The following is a 13638-nucleotide window of genomic DNA, read 5'->3' as shown; positions in this document are numbered from 1 at the left end:
ACCCCCTCCTATCTCGTTTTGTCGTCTGGCCGCGCCCTAACCCTCCCTGAGGCTAGGTTGTTATGATGGTGAATTATTCAAGAAGGCTTGCAGCCTGACGCCATCTCTGGGCAGTGCCCTTCCATCCTCCCTTCCTTCCCTGTAGCGCACCATGGCTCTCCCCAAAATCACAGGGTCCCGAAGCTGTTTACAAGGCCCTACTCTGCCACTTTAATAACTTCACGAGTTTGTTGAGGATCTACTGTTAGACCCAGTGAACTAAGCAAGTCCCTGCTCTTAGGAGCTGACATTCTATGGGACGACACAGACAAAAACAAAGGAGACAATTTTAGATAGTGATAAGTGCTGAAAACAACATGGCAATGTGATAGACCGACTGGGGAGTCCTCAGTGAGAAGGTGTGAATGGAACTAAGACCTCAATTAGGCAAAGGCAACAGCCATAGGGAAGAGCGCGTCATGCTTGGGAAAAAGCAAGTGCAAAAGTTCTTATGTGAGGCGATTTGAAGCAGAGTGGACCAGATTGTATTTGACCATGGTCTTTTAAGGAGTTTGGAATTCTTCTAAATAAAATGGGAAGCCAGAAGGTTTAGGCAGAACCTTGATGTGATGTGATTTCTTATCACCTTGCTGAGTGGAGAATGGATTGTTCAGAAGTGTGGAAACAGATCAGTTCAGAGGCTGGAAGAGAGGGTGGTGGCTTGAACTAGGTAGCTGGTGAGACATGGATGAATTAAGGATAGAACTGGGTGTGTTGGATGAGGGAAAAGAAGAAATCAGGATGATTCCCAAGCTTCTGGAATGTGCAGCTGGGCAAATGGTGGTGCCATTTATTGAGATGGGAGCAGTGGAAGAGGAACAGGGGCCGGGGGCTGGGAATGAAGAGTTCAGTTGTGGCCATGTTGAGTCTGAGGTGCCCATTAGACACTGAAGCAGAGATGTCAAGTTGGAGGTTGGAGCTCATGGAGAGGTCAAGGAGGGAGTTATCCACGAACACATAAATGGCATTAAAGCCGTGCATTCTGGTAGGGCTACCTACAGGCCTAGTGGAGGCAGAAGAGAAGAGGGCCAAGGGGAGAGGCCTGAGGGCCTCCAGTGTTAAGTGATGCAGCAGAGGTGGAAAAGCTGGGAAAGGATACCGGGAGAGTGAAACAGGAGGAAAAATAGGAGAATATGATGTATTTAAGGCAAGAAAGGGAAAAAATTCAAGAGGAAAAATGCCGATTCTCTGGGTTAAATACTTCTTAGAGGTCAAGTGAGATGCAAGCCAAGAAATGGCCACTGGGTCTGATACCTTTTTGGTTACTGAAAACTTTGTCAAGAGCAGTGCCTGGAGAGAGGTAGGGGAAACAGCCTGATGGGAGTAGGTGAGGAGAGAATGGATGTTCAAGCAGAAGGAGGGAAGAGCAAATAGCTTGAAATAAAAAGGAACAGAGATACAGTGTGGTAGCTGGAAGTAAATAGGTGTCTTGCAAGAGTTTTTTTTTTTTAATTAAAGATTGGCTAACATCTGTTGCCAGTCTTTTTTTTTTTTCCTTTCTTCTCCCCAAAGCCCCCCAGCACGTAGTTGTATATTCTAGTTGTAGGTCCTTCTGGCTCTGCTATGTGGGATGTTGCCTCAGCATGGCCTGATGAACGGTGCCATGTCCATGCCCAGGATCCGAACCTGTGAAACCCTGGGCTGCCTAAGCGGAGTGCACGAACTTAACCGCTCGGCCTAGGACGGGCCTGCGAGAGTTTTCTTAACCATGAGAGATGCTAGAACAAATTTCTTTCTTTTTTTTTTTTAAAGATTTTATTTTTTTTTAAAGATTTTATTTTTCCTTCTTCTCCCCAAAGCCCCCAGTACATAGTTATGTATCTTCAGTTGTGGATCCTTCTAGTTGTGGCAGGTGGGACGCTGCCTCAGCGCGGCCTGATGAGTGGTGCTAGGTTCACACCCGGGATCTGAACTGGTGAAACCCTGAGCCACAGTAGCAGAGCTCACAAACTTAACCACTCGGCCACAGGGCCGGCCCCACTAGAACAAATTTCATTGATGATAAAGAATGATCCAGAAGAGAAGGGGAAAATTGAAATTTATTGAAGGCTTACTTAGTATGTTAAGAGCTTTACAAACATTCATCCTCACAATGTTTTATGGATCAGGCAACTGAGGTTAAGTAACTTGCCCAAGGTCATGCAGCTAGAGGTAGCGGAGCTGAATGGCCACCCAGATCTTTCTCATTCTTCAAGCCTCACCACCCCATTGCACAGGCACACAGCCCCCTGAGCTTAAACACCCGAGACATGCCTTCGCCCTGGCCATAGTGCCCCTGGCAAATCAGTGCTCCTCTCATGCTGGGGGTCAGGACTTTTATCTTCCTTCTCAATGTTGTAAGCAGGGGCATCTCTCCCCACAGCCTGCATACCCATGCAGCACAGGACAGAAGCTCTCCCAGACCGAGGGGCAGAGGCAAGCAGCAGGAGCCCCTGGAGGTAGGAGGGAAAGGAATACTTCTGGGGGTGTTCAGCAGGTTTTTTGTGTCAGCCAGTGCAAGGGGCCGCTGGTCCCAACCAGCTGGTGCCTGTGGCCCCAGCATTCATCTGGATGTGTTCAGTGTGGCAAGAAGCCCAGGTCAGAGCCCAGTCTCCCGGCTGCCCCCATTGAGGCTGAGGCTGTGGGGGCGGGTACCACGCTCCAGCCGTCGGGCAGACAGGAGGCGCCGCAGGGAGGAGCCGGAGCTCAGATCGCCGCAGCTTCGAAGGTGGAGGCTCTCTCGGCCTGGTCGGCCCCACGGGCTCCGGGGCACCTACAGGGGGACACGGGAGAGGGCATCAGTGTGGCCCAACCTGAAGCTCCAGGCTTTCCTGGGTATCTTCCCAGGCTCCCCTAACTCCTACCTGTTTATGCCCATGGGCTCCAATCCCACTGGGGTCTGGGGCCTTCCTGGACATCTGGAGGAAACGCGTGACCAAGCCCCGGCCTGGCCAGCTGCCCTTCAGATCCCCCAGGGAGTGGGCAGGTGCAGGGCCAGAGGGCAGGGGGACCTTCTGGAAGGTGGGCACAGGGCGCCGTTTCTCGGCTGAGCGGGCACGCAGCAACTTGGGGGAAGGGCAGCGGGCTAGACGAAAGAGGCAGGCTTCAGAGCAGAGCCCTGGAGAGAGAGGGAGAGGGAGAGTGGTGGAATGGGAGGTACAGAGAGGGCCCGGCAGCATTCCCCCAGCCCCGACCCCAGGGCACCAACCACACGCCTGACCTGTATCTGCAGAGGAAACGGAAGCAGCTTCTTCCTCAAGCACTTTGGTATAAAGGTCCCTGAAGTCAGCTGGGGAGAGAAAGGGACAGGGACTAAGTAGGAGAGCTCAGTGGACACGCCTGCCTATCCCATCACCCTCCTGTGAGATCTCAAGCCCAGAGGAGCTTTCACAGCTCCCACTCCCCATCCCCAACCAAGGGGGCATCATCTCTGCCCATATCTGCCAGCAACTAGACTGTACAATCCACTGAGACAGGGACAAGGCGGTATCCTTCACGGCTGCATGCACTCCAGGACCTGGCCCATCATGGTAATAGTGAGCACTCTCTGTGCCAGAGCTGAACACTTTACTTGCATGATCTCATTTCTCAGTAACTCTATGGTACCTCTGGTTTGGGTCCTATTATTATACCTGTTTTACAGGTGAGAATGAGGCTTGAAGAGGGCAGGTAACTAGCCCAAGCTGGGAGCTATGGAATTGGGTTTCAAAAAACAAATCCTCCTCTTTCAGCCACTAAGCTATTGCTGTGATTCTAGGAGGTGAGCATTCCAGAAGTGTCTCCTGCAAGAGTGAACTCACCCCTTCTTCCTCCTCAGGGACCTCAACAGTCACTGACCCTCCAACTCCCAGTGCCTACCCTCTCCTGAACCTTGCGGGGGGAGGGGGTGCTCACCGGTGGCGCTGGAGGTGGTGATGCCTGGGTCACTGTGGGACCGTGGCAGCAGCAGCGGTGGCGGGGGAGCCGGATGAGGAGGCCGGTGCCCCGGTGGTGGGGTGAGGGAACCTGAGCTATCGCTGAAGCGGCGAGTGGGGGCTCGGGTGGGAGGGGCCGCAGCTGGCTGGCTGCCTCCCCGGGGGACCCGCCGCCTCAGCTCTGGGAAGCAGGGTCCCACCCAGGGTGGCCAGCCCTCCAGCCGGTGGCAGCTGCGGGCGGCTGTGGGGGTACCCAGTGTGGGTGGGGCCTCAGGGGCAGAGCAGGAATAGGAGCGGGCAGCCCGCGGGGGCCGCCGTGGCAGGGGGCTGTCCTCAAAGGGGCCCCGCAGGCCACAGTCCAGGCTGAGGCAGTAGCCGGCGCGGCTGCGCTGAATAGAGCGGAAGAGCACGTAGTCAACGGAGCGCACCGAGCCCTGCAGCTCCAGCAGGCACGAGTCCTCCGACGGGCTCGAGCCCCCGGGGAGGTCACCGATGGCTGACAGCACCAGGGACCCGCTGTCCATGGACACTGTGGGCGGCAGGGGGTGCTGGGTAGCACCAGCCTGGCCAGGCCCAGGCAGTTCCTCTTTTCTCAGGCCCAGCCGCTCAGGGGCCACTCTGTCTCCAGTTTTATCTTCAAGGAGACAGGTAAGTCCAGGGTCTAAGAAGCCAGAGCTCTCACTTGTCCCTAAACCATCAGCCTTGTCTTCCCCTTCTTTGCCCCCATCCAGCTCTGCTACCGCAGGTAGGCTGGCCCTTGTCCACACTCCCCACTTTCTGCTCACCGTCTACAATGGAGGCCACCCGCTCACAGATGCAGGAGCTGTCATGAAGCTGAGGGTCAAACAGAGTGGCCTGCAGAAGATACAAGGGTCGGGGGTCTAGCCCTGCACACTGATATAGTCAGACCCATGTGCTAGACGAGCTCTGGAGAGCTAGATTCCAGTCCAGCTTTGTCACTGATGTGGGCCTCAGTTGCCACATCTGTGACATAGAAATAATAGTTCCTACCCCACCCAGCTCACCAGGCTCTAGGGAAGATCAAAGATGACAGCAGATGTGCGACTGCTATAAAGCTCAGGAGAACTATTATTATCTCTCTCCAGTGACTGCAGCTCACTCAGCTTTTCGGGCTCTATCCCTGGCTCCCCAGCTCACACCAAGCCCTCTCTCACCTGGCTGTCTCCTCGTAGCCCCATGACGGCCTCATAAGAAGGGGGGCAATCAGTAGGGTACAAAGGCACCGGGCTGTCCATGGAGCCATTGTAGGTGATGCTGGCAGGACAAGGGAGAGAATCAAAGCCTGGAAAAGAACTCCTCCTCCACAAAGATCCCTCCCCAGCAAGCCAGGCCACAGCCGCAGTCCCCTCCTTAGTTCCCCCACAGGACTCTGCCAGGCCTCACCTCTGTGCGTCTGTTTCTGAGCTGCAGGTGTACTCTGGGGGATAGTAGGGTGGTGGGGGCACAGGCGGTACAAATTCCTCCAAGTCCAGCATGGTGTGTAGGAGAGGGGCTGGGGGCGATGATGTACAGCCCAGAGGCCCCAGTGGGCCTGACACTGAGCGCTCAGGGGCCAGCTGCTGAGGAGCAAGCAAGTCAACAAACCTGGTTTCTGGGAATACAGCTCCTTGGCTCCCAAACTCCTCTCGGGTCTGCATTTTTCTGGCCCCGTCCTCTCCAAGAAGCCCTTCCCACAGCCAGAACCAGCTCCTCCTCTAATCCTGCCCCCCACCCAGGATCTCCGGCTCTGACCCTGCCCATCTAGAAATTCCTCCTTTTTATGGCCCCATCTGCACCAAGAATTGTCCCCTGTTCTCTGTTCCCACCAGAACATCAACACTTTGTCCCCGTCCCCATCTAGGACCTTCTTGACTCTGCTCAACTTCCAGTCCCACTCTGATGCCCCCTCTTCTGGCCCAGACTAGCATCACATACTTCTCTTACTCCTGTCACTCCCCTCCTCAGTCTTCCTTGGACCTCCTACCCATCCCTACAATAGACACATCTAATAGATGACCCACAGCCCCTGGTGCTCAGAAGCCAGCACTGTAGCTACCACCCCCTCAAGCCTAGTTTGAGCACACACACCCGTACCCTCCATCATCCTTCCTTGGCCGTGACCCCAGGTGCCCCCTCACCGTGTGAACGAGGTCCAGGGAGAAGATCTGGATGCAGCAGACAATAGCTGAGAGGGTACAGATTATAGCAGCACAAATGGTGAGCCCACAGACACTGAAGAGCAGGTTCTGGGGAAGGAAAGAGAGAAGAAGGATGTGACAGGGGTCTGGGGAGTGACAAAGCCCACATGTTCCGGGCCTGTGAGGACCCCAGGAGGGGAGGAAAGGGTGAGAATCAGGAGGATGGTGGGGGAGGAAGGAATGGCAGAGGTGGGAGGTGCATGCTTACCTTGAGGGCCCCTCGGGCTTCATCACAGGTGGAGTTAGGGGCAATTTTCAGTTCCTGCCCTGACTCTGGACAGGGCCGGAGTAGGGGAACAGAGGGGCAGCACACACAGACCTTTCCTTCCTGAGTGGGAGTGGAGAGGGTGAGGTAGCCCGAGTCAGGACAAACCCAGGTGTCCCGTACACCTCCCCCAACCAGTTCTTTCTGGCTCTGGCTCCTCAAATCTCACCATGGAGCAGTCTCGGAAGTCTCGGGCCAGCTGAGCATTCTTACAGGAGAGAACAGAGCCAGCCATGCTGAGCATGACACAAAGCACCGAAAGCAAGGAGAAGAAGGAGATCTGGGGAAACAGGGTGCAGACTCAGGGTTGGACCCTCAGGAGTACCCCTCTACCACGGATGGAGCCACCCTCCTTCAGACATTTGTGCCTGGCTGGCATAAACTGGAGAGCCAATTCCCTTCTTGAGGGCATAAATGGGCATCCCCTCAGGTGCTGGGCACCTGCCTCCCAGTGGGCACCAGACCCTGGCACCTACCACTAGAGTGAATGGCCGCTTCCAGGACACAATGCCAACCACCCCGGAGAACGCCAGCTGGGGACAGAGTGGGCACAGGCTCAGCCTGGCAGGGGAGGCACCTGAGTGAGCCCCTCACCACAGGGTGCATCCAGCCCTATAAGGAGGGAAAGGACCAGGAGAGGGAGGAGAGGCCAGGATTTGGAGTGGCAGCTGGTGTGGAGGGGTGGGGCCCAAGGAGCCTCCCCCACCCAACGACTGTGCACCCAACTCACCGAGAATCCAGCCCAAGACGGGCAGGACCTCTTGATGCTCTCAGTGGTGGTGACGGAGGAGGCCACCATGCTGAAGGTGACCACCAGGATGCCCAGGAGCACCTGGGCCAGCCCCAGCGTGAGCAGGGCCTGCAGCCAGGGTCGGTGGAGGCGAAGGTGGGTAAGGCCCCGGGTGCTGGGCCGGCTGGTCAGCGAGCGGCTGGAGTCACTAGGCGAGGGCATCATGCCTGCCGCCCGGTTGCCTGAGCCTCGCTCGGCACCCCCTGGCGCTTGGGAGCATCTCAGAGGCGCCCAAGGCCCCGTCCTTCCTTCTCTCCACCCACCTCGCTCTAGAGCCCACCCTCTGGCTGGGTCCCCTGGGGCATGGCCCAGGGACTCCAGCTGCGGGGGGCCCCAAAAGAGGGGCGTCACGGAGGGGCCGCGGAATGCTCCCTCCCCACCACAAGCACTGGACGGGCACCGTGCCCGGGACGGCGAGGAGGACGCGGGGGCACCGGCTCATCGCATCTCCCTGGGGAAGAGGGGCACCGCCGAGAAGGGCCGGTTCGGGAGTGAGGAGAGGGCGGCGGTGCGGAACCCAGGGAAGGGTGGGGAAGGTAAAGGCGAGAATGATGGGAAAGAAGTCTAGAGAAGAGGGGAAGGGTCGGCGTGGGGTGACTCTAGAGGCGCGGTCGGTGTGCCCTCAGAGTGTCCAGTGGGATCCGAGGCCGCCTGGTGGGGAGAGGCCGCGGCGCCGCCGTCTTCTGGGTCGCCCGCCCTGGTCCCCTCCCCACCACGCTCCGCTCTCCCAGCTCGGGTTGCAGTAGGTCGGGGTCTGGAGGCGGGGGATGGCGATCTTGCGGGAGGAGGGGCGTGACGGCGGGGGAAGGCGCGGTGCACCTCGGGAGTTGTTGTCCGGGCCAGAGATTCCGTGGGGCGGGGAGCAGGGGTCGGCGGCAAGGCAAGCTGGCCTTCTCTTCCCATTTGGCGAGCGGTCCCCAGCCCCTGCCTCTCTCCGGATCCACACTCGAGTTAACAACCCTTTCGGCACCCCCTCGAGACCCACCCAGCTTCTCAGACCCCTGGGCCCGCTTCGTTCCCGGCAGAGGCAGCGGCTCTTTGCCCGTCATTAATGAAGAGGGTGGGGAGCACGGACAGCAGGCGGATCCCGATTCCACGACTTCCCTCCCACTTCCTGCGCCAGCCACTAGGCTCTGCTGCCCCGCCCTCAGCAGCTCTCAGCTTACGCCAAAGCCAAGTCCCACCTTCCCTCTGGTGTTCACATTCTGCTTCCACTCCAGTTTCCTCCACACTCTCCTTTTCTTCCGTAAGGCCTAGTTCCCAATAAAAATTTCAGAAACGGAGATTTGAGTTCCAGTTCCACTTTCTTTTTATTTAAATAACCGAAGCAACAGGCTTGGCACAGCAGAGGGAAGCTGGGTTGGGGCATGTGAGAGGGCAGCAGTGCAGCGTGATTCGGGGGTGGTAGGGGGAAGCAGTGACTAGGTCACAGTGGGCTCCACACACCCCTAAGTCAGTTTCAGCAGTCATGGCCCTGGGATTGGGAGCACTACGGAGGAGACATCAAGTAGTGATGTCTCACCAAGTCCCAAAGGCCTCAGGGATGGGGGCCAAGTCAGCTCCCTCAATGGCAAGGCCAGAGCATCCCAGTCAGGGATCACGGGGTCCGGAAGGCATTTTCGGCAGCCCCAGCGGCTGCATTGGCAGCTGCGGTTCGCACCGCAGGGTTGGAAAAGACACCAGCAGCAAATTCTTGCTGGGCCTTCTGAAAGCTGGCACCTGTGCGGCGGTACAAGGAGTGGATCTGCAAGTAGAGGGCAGAGATTACAGCATGTTCTGGCCCCTGTTACCCCACTCTGACCTAAAACCAGCACTACCACTCACCAGTCTGCTACTCTAGCTTTTCCTTTTTGGCTTCCTCTCAACACACACACACACACACCACAAAACACACTCCCCCCCCCCCCCCCCCCCCAGAGGTCCATTAGCTGAGAACCCGCCCATCAGCCTGGCTCTCCCCAGTTCCTCCTGAATGTTCCACCCAGGCCCCTAGGGACACATGATCTCATTCTCCTGGCCCCACCTTCCACATAGCCTCTCACCCGCTTTAGCATCACAATTCCCAGCACAGCGATGCCAGTGAAGAACAGGGCAACCAGCAGCATGAGCACAGCTACAGCTGGGTTGGGCCCCACCAACACCAGAGCAGAGATCCAGCCACTATCAGGAAGGGAAAGCATACAGCAGTGAAGAGGGGCTGCTCACAGCTGGGTCTCTGTCGTCCCAACTTCTCTATCAGTTATGTTGCAAACATGCCTGTTCCCACGCATCTCATCAGGGGTCGCTCCCCTGTCAGTCTGGCAGCTTTCCACGTACCCCAATCTCAAACTATGTCCACTCTCTTCATAGTTTAATTCTAGCTTCTGAACCATTAGCTCCTAGCTCTCCAAGCTCTTCCAGACATCCTCACTCCAAAGAGACCCTTCTAATCTTTTTTTTTTGAGGAAGATTGGCCCTAGGCTAACATCTGCTGCCAATCCTCCTCTTTTTTTTCCTTCTTTTTCTCCCCAAAGCCCCCCAGTACATAATTGTATATTCTAGCTGCAGGTCCTTTTGCTTGTGTTATATGGGACGCCACCTCAGCATGGCCTGATGAGTGGTGCCATATCCGCCCCCAGGATCTGAACTGATGAAACCCTGGGACGCCAAAGCAGAGTATGTGAACTTAACCACTTGGCCACGGGGCCAGCCCCCCACAAAAAGACCTTTTTGTTGAGGATTCTCCCTCCCCTCTTCAACCACACTTACATATGCCTCCTCCAAAAGGCCTTCTCAGACTGACCACAGGCAGCCTTCTTCCCCTCAATCTACATCTCTCTAGAGTTCCGTCTGGGCTCTCTCCGCCCTAGAAGAACGTCCTGTCTCCGGTGCTAAACTAGCACCTCCCAAGAATAAAAACTGCATTTCCTTTCTCTGAACAACTTCTACCCCAGCATCCAGCGCTGACTTGGTCTAGAGCGGGAGGAAGGGGTGAGGGTAGACGGCAGCCTCACAGACCTGAACCCCCAACCTGGGATGCCAATGGCCTGCAGGACAAAGATCACATCCTGGACGAAGAAAATGAAGAAGAAAACGAAGAAATTGAATGAACTGTCACTCCTGCAAGGAGAAAAAATTGGGAGGGTGGGAGAAGAATTAGGGCTGGAGGAGCAGACGGGGGCCGGCCCAAGGTCCTGCTTCACCCCTGTCCCCCAACTTACCGGAAAGCCTTATACATGGGGCGGTACCAGCAGACGAAGGAGCAGGGAGTGAAAAGGAGGATCCAGAGGATAGAGAGTCCAAAGCCTGAGCCATTGCTGGTCTCCACACAGAAACTGGCCAGGCAGGCGAGGAAATTCAGGAGAAGAGCCAGAGTGCTGCCTAAGGAACAGAGGGACAGGCTGATGGGTCCTTCTGGAGTGCAATGAAAGCTCCTTCCCACGTAAGCCCACCCCACAATCCTCACTAAACATGGCAGAGTCAGGAAAGGAACACAGCTTCTGTCTTCACAGAATCTCAACTCAACAGGGGAGGCAGAGCGAGCAAATCTCAATCATGTGTGATCCCCTTTGCAGACATTTAAAGGATTCAGAATACATTTATGCATGAGGACAAGGAAAGGGGGAGAGGGCAAAAGACTGGAGGATAAGTCCTAAATACTATAAAAGGAGTAACCCAGGAAGATACCTGGAAGAATGAGCCTTAAACTCGAATGCTGAGAAGAGGTGAAGTGTCTGGTTCTGGGTGAGTGGGCTCCAGGGCAGGAAAGATGTACAAATTACTACCTGTGCTTTTCCTCCCAAAAGGCTTCTCACTACTCACATATCCAGAGGTAGTACATGGTGGATACTGTCTTCTGAAATTCGTGGGGGATCTCCATGGAGATGTCCTGGAAAAAGCACGGCTGAACTGGGCAAAACGAAGGTAGAGGGGGCCAATTGTTCTGTCGAGCTGTAAGGCACAAAGAGAGCAGGAGGACCCAGGAGTGAGGGAGAGACCAACAAAGGAATCACTCCCCATTCCTTCCACCCCCACGTCTTCTCTTCTATCTCCAATTCAGGTCTGAGGAGACAAAGGAGAGTGGCAAAAATAATACTGTTTATTATTATTTATAACTTTTAAGCACTGTGCCAAACACTTTGTATAGATGATCTTGTTTAACCCTCACAACAATCCTGTCAAACAGGTACAAACATTATTCTCATTTTACAAGCAAGGAAATTGAGGCACTCAAGATTAAGTAACTTGCCTAAGAGCTCACGGTTAGTAAGCAATAGCACCCAAATTGAAACCCAGCAATCTGGTTCCAGCACCCACGCTGTTAGGCCCTTTTATGCTCCTTTGAAACTGTCAGATGCCTTCCCCTACCCTACCAAGGATACACTTACGAGCTGCGCCCCCCAGGGCAGCATGCTGCAGCTCTCTCTCCCTCCGGTCCAACTCCTCTGCCTTCCGGTTGAGCTCCTCCTGCTTCTTTAGCAGCTCAGCTGTGGCTGCTGCAGCTGAAGCCTGCCCAGAATGAGCAGAAGGAGAAGTGAGTCCTGGGCCCCCAGGCTGGCCCCTCTCCCCAACCCCCACCAGACACCCCCTTTACCTGGGTGCTGTAGGAGCCATAGTTCTTGGGTTCTGCGGGGCTGAGCTTTCTCGAGGATTGCAAGGAGGGAGCCACGGGTGGAGGCAGCGGGGCAGGGGCAGAAGAAGGCTCATAGGCTGGCGGTGGCTGTTGGGTTTGGAAAAGACCTTAGGGATCATCTAGCCCCTCTTAACACAGGGATCTGCAGTCTGCCGGAACACCTTTAGACGCACAACTTACTACCAAAGGCAGCAGCCTCTCCTCCAGTGGTTAGAAGCTAATTCTTGTGTTTAGTTTATAGCAGAGAACTTTTACCATCTGCAGCAGCCCTTATCACACCTTACGTCAAATTCCTTAGCCAGGACTCAAAACACTTCTACCCTATCTACCTCCTTAACTTTTAAAAACTCTTACCATTTTCTATTCCAGTAGGATAAAAAGGGCTAGCCGTCCTCATTCCTCATCTTCTAATTGCACACCTAGGCATAGTTTGTTTTCTCCTCAACTCCAACCAACCCCATCTTTTAATTTCTTTAAAGCAGCCTTCCCAGACAGGGTCTTGGTTCAGGCCCTGCCAGACTCCAGGTCTTCCTGGGACTGACATTTAGGACTCAAACCGGATGGATCGTTGGCCCTGCTGTCTTCAGAAGGATAAGGCATCCCATGGCAGACTAGCCACTCTCAGGGAGATAAAATCCTGGTGCTTCTCCCTTTGCATGCAGAACAGTCCCCTGTACTCCAACAGAGTGGGCTTCCTGACACACCCTACCCTTTCTTGCCCTCCTGTGCTCTCCAGAATCTCACCTCCCGGGTCTCAAAAGGGTTGTAGACGTCAAGCGTAGCATACTGCGGGCTGGGTCGGTGCTGGATCACAGCTGGGTCCTGCGGGGAGAGACCTGGGGCTCAGCTGGCACCTGGTGCCTCTGGGGGAACTCACAGGGACCTCTTTCTAAATTGTTTGTGGCTCCAAGGACTGCATTTTGTGGGCCACGCTGTTGTCCCAACATTTGCCCCCAATCCTTCACCCCACACTATCAGTACCAGCTCCTTACAGGGGCAGGACCCGCCCCCCAGGGTGCTCACTGGTCTGGAGTGACCATCACCCCCACGTGGCTATCCTTCCTCGGATCGAATGTCACGAAAGGGAAAACAAGTTAGCCCGACCCTCCAGAACCGAGAAGAGTCAATCCAGCTGCCAAAGACTGGCGCAAGTCACCTGAAAGGGGTTGTCAAGCTCGCCAGGATCGGCGAAGGGGTTTCCACCGTCTCTGCTTTGAGCCATGTTACCAACTACGGCCCGGGCCGCCCCCTGCCCTCCACGCCCCTGCCGCGGCAGTGGCGGCAGCTCTCAGAGCTCCCTCCGCTCCTCTCGGTCCGCCCCGCTTCTCTCTGCAAGGATTGGTTATACCCACCGGAAGAGTCGCAAGGATCCCCGCAGCAGCAGCGGGTTGCGCCTGCGTCTTAGCTAAAGGCAAAGACGGAAGTGCTCCCTGTAACACCTCCAACTTCGTCCCCGTAGCCAAGTACCGCCCCTTCACCCCGTGACTTCCCTCCACCAGCGAACTACGCCTCCCAGCAAACCTCGCGTCAGAATCCCGCTCCGTCCTGTTTCCCGAGATGTACGACGGGAGTACTCCGGCCGGTAGCGGCAGCCTCCTAAGAGCCCAGTTGATGAAGTTTTTTTACCTAGCTTTCTGGCTCTATCCTGGGGCCTAATGCTATAGTAGTTGGACCTCTTTCCCAACCTCATTATTCCAGATCAGAGAAGTACCACCTTATAACCCTTCTCCACTCTAACCTGCAAGATATCCTATCCATCACTACCCTCTCCTGAGACAAACTGGACAGATAAACTGGTGGCCAGACTCTAATTTTGGAGGGTAAGATGGGACTCCCTTGAT

General features: G+C 55.6%; 2 protein-coding genes across 6 annotated transcripts; both read right to left on the bottom strand.

Annotated features, from left to right (window-relative positions):
• Nucleotides 1–2060: 2060 nt before the first annotated feature.
• ENTREP3 (endosomal transmembrane epsin interactor 3) lies at nucleotides 2061–8242 on the bottom strand. Of its 5 annotated transcripts, none has more exons than XM_046683232.1 (12): nucleotides 7126–8241; nucleotides 6872–6928; nucleotides 6565–6675; nucleotides 6339–6458; nucleotides 6071–6178; nucleotides 5337–5512; nucleotides 5108–5207; nucleotides 4718–4787; nucleotides 3913–4461; nucleotides 3239–3307; nucleotides 2883–3136; nucleotides 2061–2791 (listed from the first exon to the last, which is right to left on the bottom strand). In XM_046683232.1, exons 1-12 carry the CDS (start codon nucleotides 7348–7350, stop codon nucleotides 2618–2620), a joined length of 2013 nt encoding a protein of 670 aa, XP_046539188.1. In that variant the 5' UTR covers nucleotides 7351–8241; the 3' UTR covers nucleotides 2061–2617. The 5 variants fall into 5 exon arrangements, with proteins under 5 accessions (XP_046539188.1, XP_046539190.1, XP_046539189.1 ...); XM_046683234.1 differs by having other exon boundaries at nucleotides 2883–3103; XM_046683233.1 differs by having other exon boundaries at nucleotides 5337–5509; nucleotides 7126–8240.
• Nucleotides 8243–8470: 228 nt separating this feature from the next.
• Nucleotides 8471–13142, bottom strand: SCAMP3 (secretory carrier membrane protein 3). The gene is made up of 9 exons (XM_046683252.1): nucleotides 12954–13142; nucleotides 12542–12619; nucleotides 11759–11884; nucleotides 11553–11673; nucleotides 10987–11115; nucleotides 10386–10545; nucleotides 10183–10284; nucleotides 9228–9345; nucleotides 8471–8929 (listed from the first exon to the last, which is right to left on the bottom strand). The coding sequence occupies exons 1-9, from the start codon at nucleotides 13017–13019 to the stop codon at nucleotides 8783–8785; spliced, it is 1047 nt and encodes a 348-aa protein (XP_046539208.1). The 5' UTR covers nucleotides 13020–13142; the 3' UTR covers nucleotides 8471–8782.
• Between the last annotated feature and the right edge of the window lie 496 nt (nucleotides 13143–13638).

The sequence above is a fragment of the Equus quagga genome, chromosome 13, assembly GCF_021613505.1.
Source record: "Equus quagga isolate Etosha38 chromosome 13, UCLA_HA_Equagga_1.0, whole genome shotgun sequence".
NCBI classification, from domain to species: Eukaryota; Metazoa; Chordata; class Mammalia; order Perissodactyla; family Equidae; genus Equus; species Equus quagga.
Note: the sequence above shows the minus strand (reverse complement) of the source record. Positions and strands in the feature narration are given on the sequence as shown.